The sequence below is a fragment of the Pavona decussata genome, unplaced genomic scaffold (genome assembly GCF_977016875.1).
Source record: "Pavona decussata unplaced genomic scaffold, jaPavDecu1.1 SCAFFOLD_124, whole genome shotgun sequence".
NCBI lineage: Eukaryota > Metazoa > Cnidaria > Anthozoa > Scleractinia > Agariciidae > Pavona > Pavona decussata.
Window position 1 is genome coordinate 1,661,846 of NW_028145538.1, and position 18,155 is coordinate 1,680,000.

General features: G+C 37.5%; 1 protein-coding gene across 1 annotated transcript in view; it reads left to right on the forward strand.

The window, feature by feature from the left end:
- Window positions 1–352: 352 nt before the first annotated feature.
- Window positions 353–18,155, forward strand: part of LOC146469395 (gamma-tubulin complex component 3 homolog) — a 20,163-nt gene continuing 2,360 nt past the window's right edge. Inside the window, exons 1-21 of the mRNA XM_085123371.1 lie at window positions 353–513; window positions 623–677; window positions 1,676–1,737; window positions 2,321–2,388; window positions 3,066–3,149; window positions 3,780–4,179; window positions 4,568–4,783; window positions 5,365–5,595; window positions 5,849–5,943; window positions 8,301–8,372; window positions 9,405–9,515; window positions 10,296–10,410; window positions 11,302–11,438; window positions 11,856–11,920; window positions 12,832–12,967; window positions 14,379–14,447; window positions 15,381–15,516; window positions 16,086–16,174; window positions 16,400–16,531; window positions 17,082–17,222; window positions 17,971–18,090. Of these exons, the coding sequence (XP_084979497.1) occupies window positions 420–513; window positions 623–677; window positions 1,676–1,737; window positions 2,321–2,388; window positions 3,066–3,149; window positions 3,780–4,179; window positions 4,568–4,783; window positions 5,365–5,595; window positions 5,849–5,943; window positions 8,301–8,372; window positions 9,405–9,515; window positions 10,296–10,410; window positions 11,302–11,438; window positions 11,856–11,920; window positions 12,832–12,967; window positions 14,379–14,447; window positions 15,381–15,516; window positions 16,086–16,174; window positions 16,400–16,531; window positions 17,082–17,222; window positions 17,971–18,090 (2,628 nt within the window). The 5' untranslated portion in view covers window positions 353–419. The remainder of the gene's footprint in view (window positions 514–622; window positions 678–1,675; window positions 1,738–2,320; window positions 2,389–3,065; window positions 3,150–3,779; window positions 4,180–4,567; window positions 4,784–5,364; window positions 5,596–5,848; window positions 5,944–8,300; window positions 8,373–9,404; window positions 9,516–10,295; window positions 10,411–11,301; window positions 11,439–11,855; window positions 11,921–12,831; window positions 12,968–14,378; window positions 14,448–15,380; window positions 15,517–16,085; window positions 16,175–16,399; window positions 16,532–17,081; window positions 17,223–17,970; window positions 18,091–18,155) is intronic.

Consider the following 18,155-nt stretch of genomic DNA (forward strand, 5'->3'; position numbering starts at 1 on the left):
AATTAATGAGTTGCCGCCCCTGAAGAAGGTTAGTATTGTCTAACCGAAATATTGGGCAATAAAATTATTTTAGCTGTCCGATCAGCCTTGCATTTGATTTTACGTTTTAGATAGGGGAGTAGGTTTTCTCAGTGTTTAGGTATGCGCAGAGGGTAGCTCATTCGCCGAGGGATACCATGGATAAATACATGAATAAATACAAAACACCCCACGGACGTTCAATGAGTGAAAATTGTGTCGTCTAGGAGCTTTTGTTTCCTCGGGACAACCGCACCCAAGAATCCCGGCCCGCTTGCCCCGAAATTTATTTCAGCGGTGAACTTGTGAGGACTATGCGTCACGCATAGATGATTTGGCGGGCAGTTTTCAAGATGGCGGACAAACAAACTTCAAACTAGACATTTGATTACGTTTTAAAAATGGTAGAGTCTTCTACAGACAATCCCAATGCCCCTGAGACTCTTCTACACAAGCTATGCTGTCGGATCCTCGGGAAAGGAACTGACTCCAAAGGTACCAAGAACCGGAATAATTTTATGTATTTACCTGAATAACTAGTTCGATATTGCTACAATTGTTTAGTTTCATTTTTGATGGCTTTTCTTCTTTTCTCTTGATACAGGCAGGTCACCAGAAATATCTGAGCACTTTCAGTATGCTCTTAAATTGCTGGGAAGGTATGCGCAATTATTTATTTATTTTTTTTAATGGAAACGGAAAAATTAAGCTCAACTTAAGTTTTAATATTAAATTATAAAGGTAATCCAACTGATCATGATTTCGAGCAAAATCGATGATTTCTGATGGTCAGTTACTACAGGTTGATGAATATTAGCAAATCGAGGGATGACCAATCAATCTTCACTAATTGAAGTTTCCTTATTATTATTATTATTATTATTATTATTATTATTTTATTGTAAAACGGAATTCTACTTATTGTTATCACCTATTTCTTGTCATCAATAAGCTTAATTATATTATCATTGATAGTCGACCAATATCCTCATGATGTGATGCATGCTAGAGTAAGGTCCGGTACTTCAAATGAGCCAAGTTGATTTCGAATTAAGACCGGTCTACCCAAATTATCAATCCCGGCTGATCCCAGCTGAGTTGATTCAGACGCCGAACTTAATTCAGCCAAAATTAATACACTGAAGCCTACTATGACTGAAGAAAATTGTGGATTTTGATCAATTTCTGCATTTGATTCCGCTCATGTGAAGTACAGCGTCTGAATCAAAGCCGGTCCACAGCCATTATTCCCCGCTATTAGCCAGGCAGGAAAATCTGAGCCAATCCGAATTGCTGTACGTCACATGAACTTAATTCATTGAATTTGATTCAGCTCATGAAGTATGGTGTCTGAACCAGGTCTAACTGCACAAACAAGACCTCTTAAAAGCAGGGGTGGAGGTGGGGGGATAGGAGGGTGGGGTGGGGATTGGGTTGATGGCTTGATTCTTGAAGCACTGACCCTACATGTATTTCAGACCAGGCTCATGTTCTCAATTGCCGAAATAGCTTCCCAGGTAGTATTGCAGGCCTTGTTACAGACCTTACATGTATGTCTGTGGCATAATTATGAGAACTCAGGTTCTCATATTTTAGTGTTTTCAGTTTACAGAGTATTATGGAATAATTATGCATTATTAATCTTGTGTTTCTGTAGTCGTTTTGCTCCGACTGTAGCAACAGATGAGTTTCGAGTGGTCGAGAGGATCAAAAGAAAATGTATGTTATATTTGTCAGAATTATTTGATCATTGTTGTGTAATTATTGTAACGTTTTGTATTTCAACATCTGGTCAGGGCTGTAATTTTTTTTTCTGGAAGGATGTATGTGGTTGCATTGTCTGACGAAGTTGCCATTTATTTTGGTGAGACAAATTTTTTTTAAGGGAGATTTTATTGGAGATACAAAAATAATAATAATCATTGGTACAAAAAACATTTGTGCAGACATTATAACCAATCAACAGTTGGTTCTTTTATTTTTATTTTCAGTTATTTTAATTATTATGATGGGCTTTATAGTCTATCATCATCATTAATTAAGATTTCATCTAATACGGGTAAAGTAATTTTTATTGGCTTTTGTCAGATAACAGTCTTCTAGTTGCACCTCTGCTGATGGAGTAATTTTGTGTAGAAAATATTTTTTGTGGATGGTAAAAAAAAGTCATCAAAATTGTATTTTTTAATATGTAAGAATCCAACCAACAGTGCATTTACATGTATTCATAGTTACCTTAATTGCATATAACTTAATTTATTTATAACTTAGTGTATTTCATTAATTTCCATTTTATTGTTAGTACTTAAGGAGAAACGGGAGGTGGACATTGCTGTCTTTTCTGAGTTGTATCGTAAACTTGCCTCTCAGGTAATACTATGTAGATTTATGGCTGATGTATTGTTCAATAATGTGAAGTAGTCAACATGGAACCAACACTATATGTACTAAACTAAAGTTCAATTATTTTTGTTATTTCAAAAGAGTTTTGTCAAAAGTCTTGTATATACCGGTACATGTATTATTTTGCAGCAGTTGAAAAGGCAACATTAGCATGAGTCTTGTGTGAGTGTGTATAATGAGAATTTCTCAATGACTTGAGCCAAAATGCAGTAGAAGACCAGGAGAAAGCAAACGAAAAGTCTCAATCTATATCAAAGTCACTAAATCATACAACAAAAATAAAATCAAAAGCTATCATGTTGTTTATCATATACACAAAAGTAAAACTTAACACAACATGAGTTTGTCACAAAACTAAGTACTTGATTAGGAATAAAGTTATATTTTAATGCATTTTTTAGTTTCTAAAGAAACTGTGCTGCAATGGTGGGGGAATGGAAACAAATATTTGGTTTATCAACAGAGTTGATATCATGCATGCTGTAATGTGCAGAGGATAATTTTATTGATAACTGTGCAATATAGATTAATAAATGGCTATCGTCAAGGGAATGGAGAGCTGACATTTCGAGCCCCTTCGTCAGAGTGAATCTAATTTGATTGCTGAATTCACTGTATTTTTTTAAATGGTATTTCTCTTTTAGCCCGTTCTTCAAAACAGATGGGCTATACTTTATTTTTTGATGAGCCTTGGTGAAAGTTCAGTGACTGAACATCCACATGGCCAGGTAATTGGACAAAATAATTTATGTTGACAACGGAGAATGGGTCAAGTTTTGGAAGGTTATGGTTCGGTGAAACTCACCTCATATATTGGTGGCTAGCCATCTCATGTAATGTCTACTTACAATATTGCCTACTTGCTCAAGCACACAGGTTATGAGAAGAAAGAAAATACGTGTAGTCACCAAATATGACATGTCTTGATGTTTAAACAAATTCTCTTAACTTGAACCTTAAGAAATCTTTGGATTACACTAAGGAAAATATGTATGTTGAGTTTTGGGCTTAAAGAATCAATGATATCCACCTCATTGATTATAATTACATGACCACTCATTAACACATCATTGCAGTAGGATCTCACCTCACAACTTGCCCTCTGGTGTCACCAACTCATGTTAAGGCATTTTCCTTTGCATGACACAAGGTTATGTGCAATCTTTTTTATGTTAAAAAACTCAAGCTAGGTTTTGACTGACCATAAAATCATTGTTAATATGACCAAGTTTCTTTTTCAATGATGGCCATGGTGTTTTTCCATCCCAAACAAATCTGAGTCATACAATGTACAACCTGTGTGCTCAAATTGAGGCAAGAGATTCTTGTTATGTTATTTTTGCATGGTTCTCTTACAGTCCACAGGACGCCCATCTTTCTTTGGCCGTGGACTACCAACCTTCCTAACGTCCACACCTGCAGCATCTCTACAGGCATCCCACCGTCCCACCAGCCATACCCCTGGTATTTTGTCCATGACACATGCCACAGAGAGTAGCTCTGGCATCAGTAGTGTACCATCACGATCATCTGACCCCACCCCTACACCTTCGTCTTTTGCCCCAAATTATGGACCAACACCATCAGTGCATTTTGCCGATGAAGTAATAACACATGAAGCTTCTGATGGGTCTCATCTGGCAACTCTTGTAGCGCAGTCACTGAGTGTGGCCCAGAACAGGATACCCAGTACTCAAGAGTCCTTGGCTGTGACACCTGTGGTACGGTTAATGAGCTATGGAAATGACACACAAAACAGTAAGAGCTGTTTTTGATTGCCATAAAAGTTGACAGATACATGTAAGCCTCATCCAAAGTCAAATCATGTGTTTCTTTTTCCATGAGTAGATGAAAAAAAGTCCTTAAATTTCCCCCGGTTGTAAAAGAGCATTAATTTCAATGGAGGCAAGAGTTATTGCAGTTATTTTGAGTTTAATCACTAGAACAAATGCTTGTCTACTTTTTTTTTCATTTCCTAACAACTTCATAAAATAATGACAAACTTGAGGAGGCTCTCAATCAATTCCTTTGGAGAGAACTGTCGATAATGCATACTACATGTAGTTAGGAAATTTCCGCTACTCTCATTGTACAAGCACTTTCCCCAAATACATTTTGCATTTTGCAATGCATTTTGTTTTTTCAGCCTCTTATGAAGTTGCTGAAGCTACCCTGCTTCGAGAGATCATCTACATTTTTCAAGGAATTGAGGGGAAAGTTATCAAGCTTGACCAATCCACTGATTCTTATCGCATTGATTCCAAACTTGGAGTTCCCAAAGCTGTCCGAGATCTTGTGAACAAACTTGCTGAACTTGGCTGGCTCTACCGCAAAATACGCAAGTATCTGGATGCACATGCAGGTAGGGAATTACACAATATGCTAGTGTAGAATATGTAACAGTATCTTCCTTCTGGGCAGGGAAGTCAGAGTAATCGTTCTTACAAAGGGCTAACATTCAAAACATCAGCACTTGAATTTCTTTACGGTGGCTACAAAACCAAACCAATTCTCCCACTGATGCAGTACCACAGTTTCTTCAGAAAACTACTTAATCTATTCTTTTTTCTGAACCAGTGAGTGGCAAAGGTACTGGGTATTTTGAAGAGCTGCTGAGGGCAGATTCATGTTGCATAATGTGGAGTTATCTCCCTTTGCATGTGCAAAACTTGTACAGTAATGTGTGAAGCTTTTTTACCTACAGGAGACAAAGCTGTTTAATTGGACTGATCTGGATCAGTCATTGGTTGTTCACTGAAGGGAAATCCATAAAAATATATTAAATGCTCCAGTTTTGTTGCAAGTTATAATACTACCCCTTGAGTATCCATATGGTATCTTCCTCTGTATTTCCAAACAGTATTCCTTGTATGAGTAAGGTTAACTGGTAAAAAAACACAGTACTAATTGTTTTAACACAAAATTGTAAAACTTAACACACAGGTGACAAAGCTATGGGGCTGGTCGGACAAAGCTTTTGTGCTGCATTACAGCAGGAACTTACTGAATACTACAGACTGCTGGCTGTACTGGAGGGGCAACAACAAATTGGTGATGCAGGATTTGTGGGGGAGGGGGCTAGTGGGAGTTTGACTCTGCGTCGGCTGATGGTGTGGACATATGATCCCTTGATGAGGCTAAGGACCCTTGCTGCATTAGTTGATTCATGTAAAGGTGAGATTTGTACCAGTCATACATGTACTGTATGTTATTCCTGCATGGAGCAATATTTTTTTCTTAGTTTGATTTAGTTGCCAGATGGCAACTAAAAGATAATGTTGGTTGTGGTAACCTGTGAGTTGCCAAAATTGCTACTTAACTTAGAGTTACCAGTCACCAAATTACCGCTGAAGAACTAGTTTAATTTGGTGCCCTGGTTGTATTATTTATTATATGGTTCATTTACATTTCACAAACCTTTTTTCAGGTAAGAAGGGAGGTGCTCTGTTATCTGCACTTCATTCCAATATGCAACATGGTGATCCATTTGTCAAGTCACTTGTCAGACACACCCTTAATCTGGTAAGAACTGCAAATTAAAAGAAATCTGATGTTATTTTTAGGACTGATTAATAAATGATAGAATGATGTATTTTTTTGCCTAAGTGACACAGGCATACTCGGAAAAAGAAAATCTAAGTTCTCCTAACGGGAGTCGAACCTAAGACCTTCTGATTACTTGTTCAGAAGCTCTAACACTGAGCTGCAGGAGACTTGTGGGAGCTAAGGCCATTAAACTGCATGTTGGTTCATGTGACAAACATCCTGCATACTGCATCCGAACCTAGTTTAATGGCCAGCTCCCACAACTCAAGCAGTTTTAGGCCTGGATTTGAAGGGTGTACAGAAATCATGGATGATCCCCTATATCTTCAGTTTGTCTGCCTAGAACAGGATGAAATTTTCCCTGAATATAAAACTCGATGTTTTCTTTTGCCTTAACGTATAATTTTGATCACATGACCAAAAAGTTAAAATTTTGTAAATCGGCGATACGGCGGCGAATTTTCTTTATATGGATAACTGAATTAGTGTTTCCAAAGTAGATTTAAAATATTGAACATTCTACATTTGGAGAAATTGACAATCAAAGGTTGAATTGTGGACTAAGAAATGACCTTTGTCCTGACAATTTTTTTTCTGGAGAGCAATAGACTATCATTCCAAACGTGATGGGATGGAGATATTTAATCTTTATTAGAAACGTGTTTTTGTTTGATGTTTTCTCTTAAAACCATCGCCTACATGTACCTGTCAAATCTTTGCTTTTTTTACATAAACGATCAAGTGACATGTCACGTGATCTATACAGGGCTTCTGATATTATGCAATGTTGCGATTTCGCATAATTGACCTAAAATTGCAACAAATCGCATAATTCATGAAAAATCGCAGAACTTGTACAAAATCGCACAATTTAAGAAAAAAGGAGCAAAACTCTCGCTTAATGTTAAGTTCTCCGATAATTTAAACGTTATCTCAAGGAGTTTTTTTCTGTCAAAAGGCGTCAAAAATCACCTGGAAGCGTTTGTTCGTTGAACAAGCGAACAAACTGGCGTTCTATGCTTCATTTTACATGTTGGGGACCTGGTGCTGGGAATAAACAATCCTTTTATGTAAATACACCAATCACAATCATTTTTTTTTTTAAAGACATCATTTGATCCCTTCATACTTGCGACGTAGGTATTGGCGTGAAAACTGCTTGATAGTCGCTTGCAATATGTAGTTATTTTGTTTTAATTGAATAAACATTGTGGATAAGTTTGTTGTTAAAACGTTGAGCGCTTCTTCACAGGAGAAAAATAGATTGCGCCTTCCTGTACATGTAAATATTTCAGCAAAAGACAGGGCAAGAAAGTACCCCGAAGGAACATTTCATGTTGACGATGGTCTGTTGTTTTGCTCTTCGTGCAACATAGTGGTTGATCATCTTCGAAAGTTTGTGACCTTGAGGCTGAGTCACACAAGCGTAACACGGAAAAAAAATGCAGGTGGGAACGACAAACGCTGACTTGACCAAACATAATTAGCAATAACTGATTTTCAATAATTTGAAATGAGGCAACAAATGATTTATTTCAGCTGTTACTTCATTTCCCCGTGCTCTAATTGCTTCTTGAACAGCAAAAATTGGATTGTGCTCCTCTTAGACCTAATAAAACAAGGTTAAATTAGCTAAAATGAAATCGCATAATTTGCCGCATAATAGACCTTTCTTGCCGCATAATGAGACTTAAAAGTGCCACATAATTTCCAAATTTTTTTTCGTACCCTATCAGAAGCCCTGTCTATAGCACTACTTATTATGCTTAGAAATTTTCAGAATGATAAGACCTTTTAATCTGCTAAATTTCAGTTCAGTGTCATTCAATTTGTTAAAGTTATCTCGATTAAACCATATTTTCCTCTTAATAGCCTTTAAACTGCTTGAGAAGTCTCCTATCAGTGGTAGAGCATCCAAATTAGCAATGAATTGGAAGATGATAGGTTTGGGAGAATTTCCTTTTCCTAAGTATGCCTGTGTCATTCACTGAAAAAACACATCTAAATGTTGGTAAGAAGGTCTGCAAGTGTGAAATTTTACATAAAGAATGAGGTCTTTCAGTGTTAAAAGCAGTATAATTGACTTGAGTTGCTCTCTGTTGGCCATGAATGATGCCAAGCATCATTAATCTTTGTCTTTGAAGACATACATGTAAGTGACATTGCTTGAAGAAAGAATCATTATTTTTAGTCGACTGCTAAGAAGAGATACCAGACTGGTTTAAGACTTACTAGATTTATTTAGTCAGGGGCTGAATTTGGGACCGTAAACCTGCCCTCTTCACCAACAGTGTATTATTAATTTTTACATACTTTTTGATGTATTCCTCCAGGTTGCTCGCCCGATCCGTGTTATTCTCGACAGATGGATTTATGAAGGTGAACTGGATGATTTGTATAATGAGGTAAGCACCTGTAAAAACAAAATAAATGAGACTGAAAAGATGAAAAATAACGTTTATATTGTGACGAGTTTATTTTGTCACCGGCCGGCCAGACCGTTCAGTTTATAAACGGAGTGTACCGATTTTAAGGATAAGTTTTATTCTAGTCCTCCAAATCTCTTCAAAATAGTGTGTACCATTTTTGGAGTTATTATTTTTTCAAGATTTTACTACACCATCTCTTCAAACTGACTCATTCAATTTACAGACTAGGTGCTCTGGCCGGCCAGTTCTGGCAAATGGCAAGCACTCTTAGAGTATCCACCCTAGAGATTGTTGTAGGAAGGATTTCCTAAGTAGAATGAAGGAATACAGTCCCTACGGTGGACATACATGTACAATGTTATAACATTCGGCACACAATGTTTCACCATGTGTCTCAACCTTAAGGTGGCTTACTACTAACAGTTTTTTGTACTTGTGATAAAAAACTAAAATGGAAATGTAAACATTTTTTTAAGAAAATCTGTCAGAATTTTTTTTTTAGGAAATTATTTTTAAATAAGCCAAATTTCCCAAACATTGTCATTTGCCATATTTCTACCTGACAGAATTTCTTGTTCTTCCCTGTAAATACTTATTTTTGCCCACTTTCCAAATCCTGAAATTTTGAAGTGGGGTCTGCCGGCTAGATTTAGAGTCAGACAACTCTAAAAGGTGTAGTTCCCAGGCCCCCATTTAAGACTCATTCTACTGTATTGCACACTTTTTGAGCATTTCAATTTTATTTCTGACTCAACATTAACCCTATTGCTTTTATTGTGCTAAAAGATCTCCAGGAAAACTTCTGTTAGCATTTTTTTTTAAAGTTTGATTCAAGACCTTCTTTCACCCCAGAAAACTGTAGTAAGCCACTTTGAGTGCATGTGAGCGAGCAAGTGAGAAAATGGTTGAGGGAGTTATAATTAGCGAGTGTATTATTTTAATTGCATCACAGTACCCACACACTGCAGATCTATTTTGCCTAATGTTCAGCTCTGTTTGCTTGTTCAGTTTTTTGTTGCTGTGGATTATGACACTAAAGACGATCGGCTGTGGTATGAAAAGTACAGTATCAGGAAACCCATGCTGCCATCATTCATCTCCATGGAGCTTGGGACTAAGGTACCACCGACTTTAACAGAATTCGAATGCCTTAAATTTTCATGGGGTTTCTATTATTTATTTATTTATTCATTTATTTATTTGCATTTGCATTTGCATTTTACAAATTCGCCCTGAGGCAGGTGGGCATACAATAGAACACTAGGTCCCCTGCTAGGTAAACCCACCACCTAACCATTCCCAATCAACCATGAGAGTATACACACAAAGACCAGACCACAACACCGGGAACTACTTCCCCTATTTATTTATTTATTTATTTATCTATTTGTGAGCATGCAGTATCCTAAAAAATTCTACAAGCTGATTCATTCCTGGCTGGGGCGGGCAGAATTTTCCTATCTGTTGACCATGGTCATGGTAAGACAGAATGCTAACTAGAATACTAAATTTTGGAAGAAGAAACTTTGAAATTATTTATTGTAATTCACACTTTTTTAAAAATTGTTTTTGTAAACACAGGAACAATATGATGCACAATATAAAATTATGAATTTCGCAGTTTCCTTATACATGTAGGAAGAAAACTTACCCTTGGTTTGTGGAAAGGCCCTTGGCTACTTGCGCGAGACTGCAGACACAGTATTTTTTTTAAGTGCTATACGGACCTCCTGGTAAATGACCTATATTTCTTTATTACTAACATTTTACAAGGAAGCCCTTTCACAAATTACAGTGGTTTCTAACTTAAGGGTCCTTAACATTATGAGCACTACTAGAAAAAAATCTTGCTGCTATGAAACATTGCAATAGTGTCTTGATATTTTTCATTTTCTACAGATCTTAAACATCGGAAAATCCATCAACTTCATCCGACGTGTTTGCCAAGATCGCAGCCCCATCAGGGGAGGGGAAGAAAAGGACCTGGATTACAACAGGTCACAAGAGGCATCAGGTACATGAAGTCCTGCATTCCCTAAAATAATAATTATGTTCAACGTAGAAAGAATGCACTCCTAATACAGATTGGAGTTGAGATTGTATTCATTGCCATGAATGAATGGATCTTGGGACGCATATCTGGCACCCCCACCGATTTTGCAGGGGCGGATATAGAGGATATTACATGACCGCGCGGAGATACAAAATTTCTCTTCGAGTGTTGAAAAATAACTAGTGAAATATTTTTCATCACGAGAAGAGAAATTTCGTACCTCCAAGAGGCCATGTAATGTTCTGTTTATTATTTAAACACCAGTGAGTATCAAATTGATTGCAAAAGGCGCGATTTATCATGTAACCATATCAGCGGTGATCTTTTCACGTGTGAAGATAACATGTTATTTTCACGTGTGAAGATATCATGTTTTCGCGCGAAAGCTCACCTGGTATTTCATTGGTGTTTATATAATAAGACAACATAACCAACTTGGCAAAGGAAAAAGAGCCTTGGATTGAGATCATCAAATGTACTCCCTAGTCTTTGATTATTATTGAGATTAATAACAATGCGAATACTAATGATAATGATAATGATACTAATTATAATAATAATGATAATAATAATTTTTGTCAGAGCATGGGCGCTGTTCCAAGGTGACTTGAGGACTACTTGAGCAACGTTAATTCTAGAGTAGAGTTATCAGCGCTTCATAAACAGTTCCACTTCTGCTTGTGACTACAACAGTCTGGGTTTTGCTGGATCATAAGTGATGGAACCACAAGTGCAATCATTGTTTGATTTTGCACCATTTCGTAACACACTATGCTTCTGATTATGATTCTGACTGTATCGCTAATGACATCTGGGACAATATCAAGTTAACAAAATAAAATGTTATTCTAGCTGCAGCTCAGTTGACAACTGATGAAGAGTTTGGAGGAACAGCCCTTCAAGAAACTGTAGATACAGCCTACAGAATAACAAGCAAACGACTGCTGGAAATTTTCTTCACCAAGTACAAGTTCCTTGATCATTTGAGGGTAAGATAAACATTATAAATACAACCACCTGAAAGTACAGATAGCTTTTTGCAAAAGGAGGTAATCTGAGTCACGGCTAAGGAGTATTATTTTTTTTATTTTCCATTTTAATAAAAGTTATAGAGCAGAACCTGCTCATGGTGTTCTTCAAGTTGGTCCAAACATTTGTGTTGTTATATAAAATCCTTAAGTTGGACCATTCAAATGAAAGCTACTGTGCAGTACTTTCACGTGGTGTTGTTTGTTATGCTGTACAAGGTGGTTCTAACTTTTGAGTCTGTGGAAAAAATCCTAAAGTTAAAGCTACTGAGCATTAGTTTCTTGCATTGCTGTTTATTATGCTGTTCCTCCAATGTTGTGTGTGGAAGATGGGTAATCCTATTCTTGACTGCATTATTTTTTATTATTTCTTACTAGGCACTGCGACTGTATCTCCTTCTGGGACAAGGAGATTTTATAAGGCATCTTATGGACCTTCTTGAGTAAGTTAAACATGTTTATCTAGGTGGTCAAGATAGTAAATTTATAATGTTATCTAGGTGGTCAAGATAGTAAAATTATCATTCAGTATATAAACAGTATCGACTTATACATAGTAAATTTGTCCCCTGAATAAAGATGTATCAATTTGACTGGGTGAAATATTCCTTGAACTACCAGGACCTAGACAACAATATCAGTTTCTTTCCTTGAATAAATGTAGCTGCTCTCACAAGGCCATTCATAGAAAATGCTAGTCTGAAATGTCAGCCGTCTCCTCCCCCTTACCCGCAGGGTCTCTCTCTCCTGCGCCCCCTGTGGGTAAGGGGGAGGAGATGGTTGTCATTTTAGACTAAGAAAATGCATAATCCTATTGCATATAGTGAAAAAATACTTATGAGGAAATGCATATGCTATTGCATATAACAAAAATGCATAATAATATTATGAAGAAATGTATATGCTATTGTATATAACAAAAAAAGCATATGCTGTAATTTGCATATAATGAAAAAATGTATATGGAAAAATGCATAGCTATTGCATATAACAGAAACTGCATAATTATGAAAAAATGCATAATTATGAAAAATGCATATGCTATTGCATATAATGAAAAAGTACATATGAAAAAAATTCACATGCTGTTCCATATAACAAAAAAAATGCATACAATTTATGAAGAAAATGCATAAATTATGCTATTGAATACAATTTTATAGAGTTCTCTGACCTTTTCTTGTACTTGTCAAGTAGTTTTCTCTTGTTATCTGTCTGAACAAAATGCCTTTAGATTACTTTGCTTGAGGCAAGAAACTAACACTTTAGTTAAATCCATGTAGTAGAAGAAGATCATTTGTAAAAATGATCTTACTGTTATAGGTTAACTTAATGCAATTTTTCTGCATGGTAGGTCTGACTTGGCAAAGGCTGCGAGCTCATTGTACATGCACAATCTGACTGGTGTGTTGGAAACAGCGATAAGAGCAACTAACGCTCAGTATGATGACCCAGAGATCATTGAAAGATTGGACTGTCGCCTGCTTGAGGTGAGGGGCATTAGTGTTAAAATGAGAAAAAAAGTAAAAAGAAAACCAAAACAATATAATAATAATAATAATAATAATAATAATAATAATAATAATAATAAATAAAAAATGGTACGCATTGTGTACATGTACTTAGTGCTGTGCACGCGCTGCAGACCTGTTTGTTTACGGATGGACGGACGGACGGACAGACGGACGGACACTCACTCACTCACTCACTCACTCTTTCTGACATGCCTGATGACATAGTGGGTAGAGCACTATACCGTGCACTACCCACAGCAAAGCAGACTAACCTGATAAAGCAGTTTTTCAAGTGAGTGTCCTAAAACCAAAACCAAAGCAATTTCTCTGGCCAATCACAACAGATGCAAGCAGTACAATGAGCCAATCAGAATTCGCAGCAAATACATGTAACTGATACCAAGCGCGGGAAAACACGTGCGACAGTGTCATGATTGCTTTTTGGTTTTACTTCTCATTGGTTGACAAGATGGCGTAAGTTTTGTCAACCATTCACTGGGCACAGTAAAGACTGAAAATGAAAGGAAACGCGCAGTTACTTTCAATACTTGATTGAAAACCGTGCTAAAGCCTTCTAACCCCAATGGTGACCAGCTAGTTGAGCTTGAAGTCTTACCTGTAGTTCAAAACTGCTTTGATAAGATATGCTTCCTGTTATGGCCCTAATGAAACTGCAGTATCTTGCCACTTTTGTACGGTTCCTTGAAGGTATCCGTCACTTTTGTTAGTTACTGTTTTAGTGATTGAACATAGAGCTACTTACTGTTTATAAATCATTGAGAAAGGCACTAGTTGCCCATAATGTAGAGCTGTACATCTGACATATCTTCAGGCTTGTGTCTGCTCACGTCAGAGAGTTAAGCCGCGTATACATGTTCCAATATTGTTGTGCAACAATAGGGACATTCAGATCAGAGTACGAATACGACTTTCAAATTTCACATCAGTCGCATCCCTCAAACCCTCGCTCCTTCCCGTTGTTTACTAGCGGATAAGGAGACCCTAGAAACAAGATTGGTGTGACAAGAGGCTATCTAAACCACGCAAACTAGATTTGAAAAGTCGTCCTCGTACTCAATCTCGTACTCGTTGCCAAATCTGAAGGTGCCTAATGGTGGTTGCATTTAACACCACTCTGACATTCGTTCTACAAAAAAGTTTGATCACTGAAACATCGTCTAACGTGGGGTGCTACACTATCTCACCAACTATGTTGAACCAACAAATGGTCTACAAAAATGTTTGACGTTTAGCCGCGGCTTTACAGTTGTGCTTATTCTTTAAGCCTTTAACATATGTTGTGTTGTTAGTTCTGGGGCTGATTTCAATTAATGCGTGTGTAATTACTGTTTTTCAATTAATGCCCGTTTCATTTACTTTTCGTAAGGTTTCTCCTGGTGATACTGGATGGGATGTGTTTAGTTTGGATTATCATGTTGATGGGCCTATCAGTACAGTAAGTGCATTGACCCTTAAAAATTACAGCAAAATGGAGTTTAAATAGAATAATATTTAAAGTGATGTGATTATTAGGAAATTAGTTCAGACACTCTTAACTTGGACAACCTTTTCAAAACCTGAGGCTACAAAGACTTTAGACTCGGTAGAGTCATACACTATTAGATACGGGTTCTTAAAAGTTTACATACTCTCGAACAAATGTCTGTTACTTTTCATAGATTCAAAGTGGCTAAATCTAATTTAGGCGGGGTTGACCTCGAGACAGTGCAGCGCTGATCAGTGGTTGACTCCTATTTGATCATGCGACGGGGTGGCTGTCAGGGTTTTTTCGTGTCTGGTGTGTTTAGCAAGTCGCGTTGCTGATCTTTATGGATCATTCCTGCCAGTTTGCGATTGTTGCGGATCTTTGCTTACTTACTAAAATTTAATATTTTGCGTGGACAATTTTGCAACATTTAATGTTAAAAAATCAATTAACTGTGCACCAAGACTGTGTGTCATACAAAAATTTGAACGTACTTTTAAACCTAATTACTATCATTATTCTGATTCACACTAGCAGTATAACAACACAACAACAAGGACTTAACAAGTTAATGTAAAGATCAGTTTTCCTTACGGTGTATGCCGTCATGCTTATGTTGTGTTGTTCACATTTGCAACAGAAAGCTTTTTTGCCATTACGTCGCAAGTGTGAATTAGCTCAAGTTTTCAGTTTCCACTCAATCAGTCAAATTTTGAAAGAAATGACACTTGGTTGAAAGTATAAACTGAAACGAACAGAAAAACTACTGATAAAATGAACTGGTGAATTAAACAGGTGTGCATTGATCCATCACCGAATTCTCCTAGCTAATATCAATAAAAGTGCTTGGTGGCCAGGAATGAGAATTACTGCTTTTGTTAATTTTTGAGCTTTTGCTTGCAGGTGTTTACGCCAGAATGCATGATTCACTACCTGAGAATTTTTAATTTTCTGTGGAGAGCCAAGAGAATGGAATACTGCTTGACTGAAATGTGGAAGCAGCAAATGACAAATCGCAGAATGCTGAAATCACTACCAGGTTAATAAATACATAGAGCGAATTTTTTAGCTTCAACGCATCTCTTTATACCTGTCCGGCAACTCAGTTATGTCTCACTTGTCATGCTTCAAAACGGTCTAATCCCCTACGGAGATCGAAACTTAAAGTTAAGGGAAGTATCATGCGAATTTAACGTCATTTCAAAACCCAAAAATGTTTGTCTGTCAACAGAAACCCCCCAAAAATAATTGTCTAGTTTTGTTATAAACTATCACCCGGCCTAGCCAATAAAACCGTCGATTATTGCCTCTGGCCCGAGACAGAGTAGGTTGGAATGGTTTGAAACTTGAAAAATGTTAGGTTGAAGTTTTTCAAGTTCTCGCATGTTTGTTTCCAAAATGCGCTAGAACAGATCACGAGTTGTTCCTTGGAAGAAATGAGTTGATTTCGTTGGAGCTATGAGTACAAAACGCCAAATCTGCGAAGATTCACCGTTTTAGGACGTTTCGGGTATATAACCCTTGTTCAGTGTGGAAAAAAACAAGGAACTTTGACTGTACTTGACTATCTTCTTATCCATAATTATATCGTATCTTAATTTTTCGCAGAGGTATCTCCCATACTTCACATGTGCCACGTGCTGGGAACAGAAATGATTCACTTCATTCATCAAATGCAGTACTACATCACTTTTGAGGTAAGAAATTCGCCAACCATTCTTGTTGAATGGTTATTGAAGTTATTGAAGTTAACTGCAAGTTGGGCAGCAAATATTCCGGCAAGAAAACATGCCATGGTAGGAATAAACAGCTTGTCACAAATCACAAGCACATACAGAAAGGTTTTAATCACCATAAAATATTTTGAGGATTATTTTCGTTAAAATCGTTTTAACTTTCTTGTCTTTTATCGTTGGTGGCAGGTTTTAGAATGTTGTTGGGCGGACCTGAAGAAGCAGGTAGCGGAAGCTAGCGACTTGGATCATATCATTGCAGCACATGAAACATTTCTGGATCAGGTGCTAAACCGGTGCTTGCTAGATGCTGAGTCAAGAGTAAGTCTCTTTCCGTTATGAAAGTATGGTTTAACAACAGAGTTAATAACTTCATGTAAATTGGCCACCGTAAAGAGATTCAAGTGCTGACGTTTCCAGTGTTAGCCCTTCGTCTGCGCGAATTCGATTCGCTCTGACTAAAACTCGAAACGTCGCACGCGAATCTCTTTACGGTGGCCAATTTACCTTTAGTTATCAACTCTGTTGATGAAATTAACCAAACATTCGTTTCTACTCCCCACCGACGCAGCACCACCCTTATTTTTCTATCATGGGCAAGGTTTGGATACAGTTAACCCCTCCTTATTCTTCTCGCGGCTCAACCCATCGTTAATGCGGCCCTCGCAGCCAAAACGTTGCCACCACGCAAACAGTCCCGTTAGCTATGCAGGTTATTTCAACGAGTGACGGAAATGTATAACAATGTCATAGTCATACCGAATATTAATCGAAGAAGTTTCACAATTCAAAACTATAGAAAATCATACATTCGAGGCGAAGTCTTGGTAGTCGACCTCTTCATTTATCGCGTGTATTTCTTCCTTCTCAGAAAATGCTGACTCAGCTGCGGACCATTTTCGACCTCATCATTCAGTTTCAGAATGCTCAAGAGTCGTTCTTTTCTGCTGCTACCACTGAACTGCAATCCAGGCAAAGATTGGAGAAAGCCGTTGAACTGAGAACTGATGAGGTGAGTCAGGTCAAATCACAGATCTGAAAATGCAGCATAATAAACAGCACCACAGGAAAGTACTGCTCAGTAGCTTTCATTTGCATGGTCACACTTTAGGATTTTATCCACAAACTTACTTACTACAGCATACTAAATAGGAAAGTACTGCTTGCTTTCATTTGAATGGTCACACGTTAGGATTTTAGAAACTACCTCGTATAGCATGAAATGTCACTGAACTTTATTTGAGTGTCAAATCTTCAGTCATAATAAACAGCACCATAGGAAAGTACTGCTGAGTAGATTTCATTTGAATGGTCACACTTTAGGATTTCGTCCAGACTCAAAAGTTAGAACTACTTTGTACAGCACAATAAACAGCACCACAGGAAAGTACTGCTCAGTAGCTTTCATTTGAGTGGTAACACTTTACAGTTTTAGATATTATCGGAAAAACAAATAGTGACCGCGTTGTCCAGCCTAATAAATAGCACTGCAGGAAAGTAGTTCTTAGTAACTTAATAACGCTGTGGGATCTTATCCACAGACTCAGAACCACCTTGTACTGCACAATAAACAGCATCACAGGAAATCACTGCTCAGTGGTTTTCATTTGAATGATATCATTTTAGGATTTCACCCACAGACACAAATATTCGGAACAGCATAATAAACAGTAGCCCACAGAAAACTATTGCCTTATTACTCTCATTTGAAGGTTTGGGGAGTTACTATAGGCACTGACTTATCACTGTCCTGTCGATAGGGGGAGTGGGGCATGACTGATTGGGACGAGGAAGAGGAGAGGAAACGATCAGTCAAGTTTGTGGATAATGTTATCCCAGATACACGAGCACAGCTGAAAGTGTTGTCAAAGTCGTACCAGGTAAGTTTTGAATTTCGTTCCAGGTTACCGGTCACTGAAACGACCACGTGATCGGAATGTTGGGG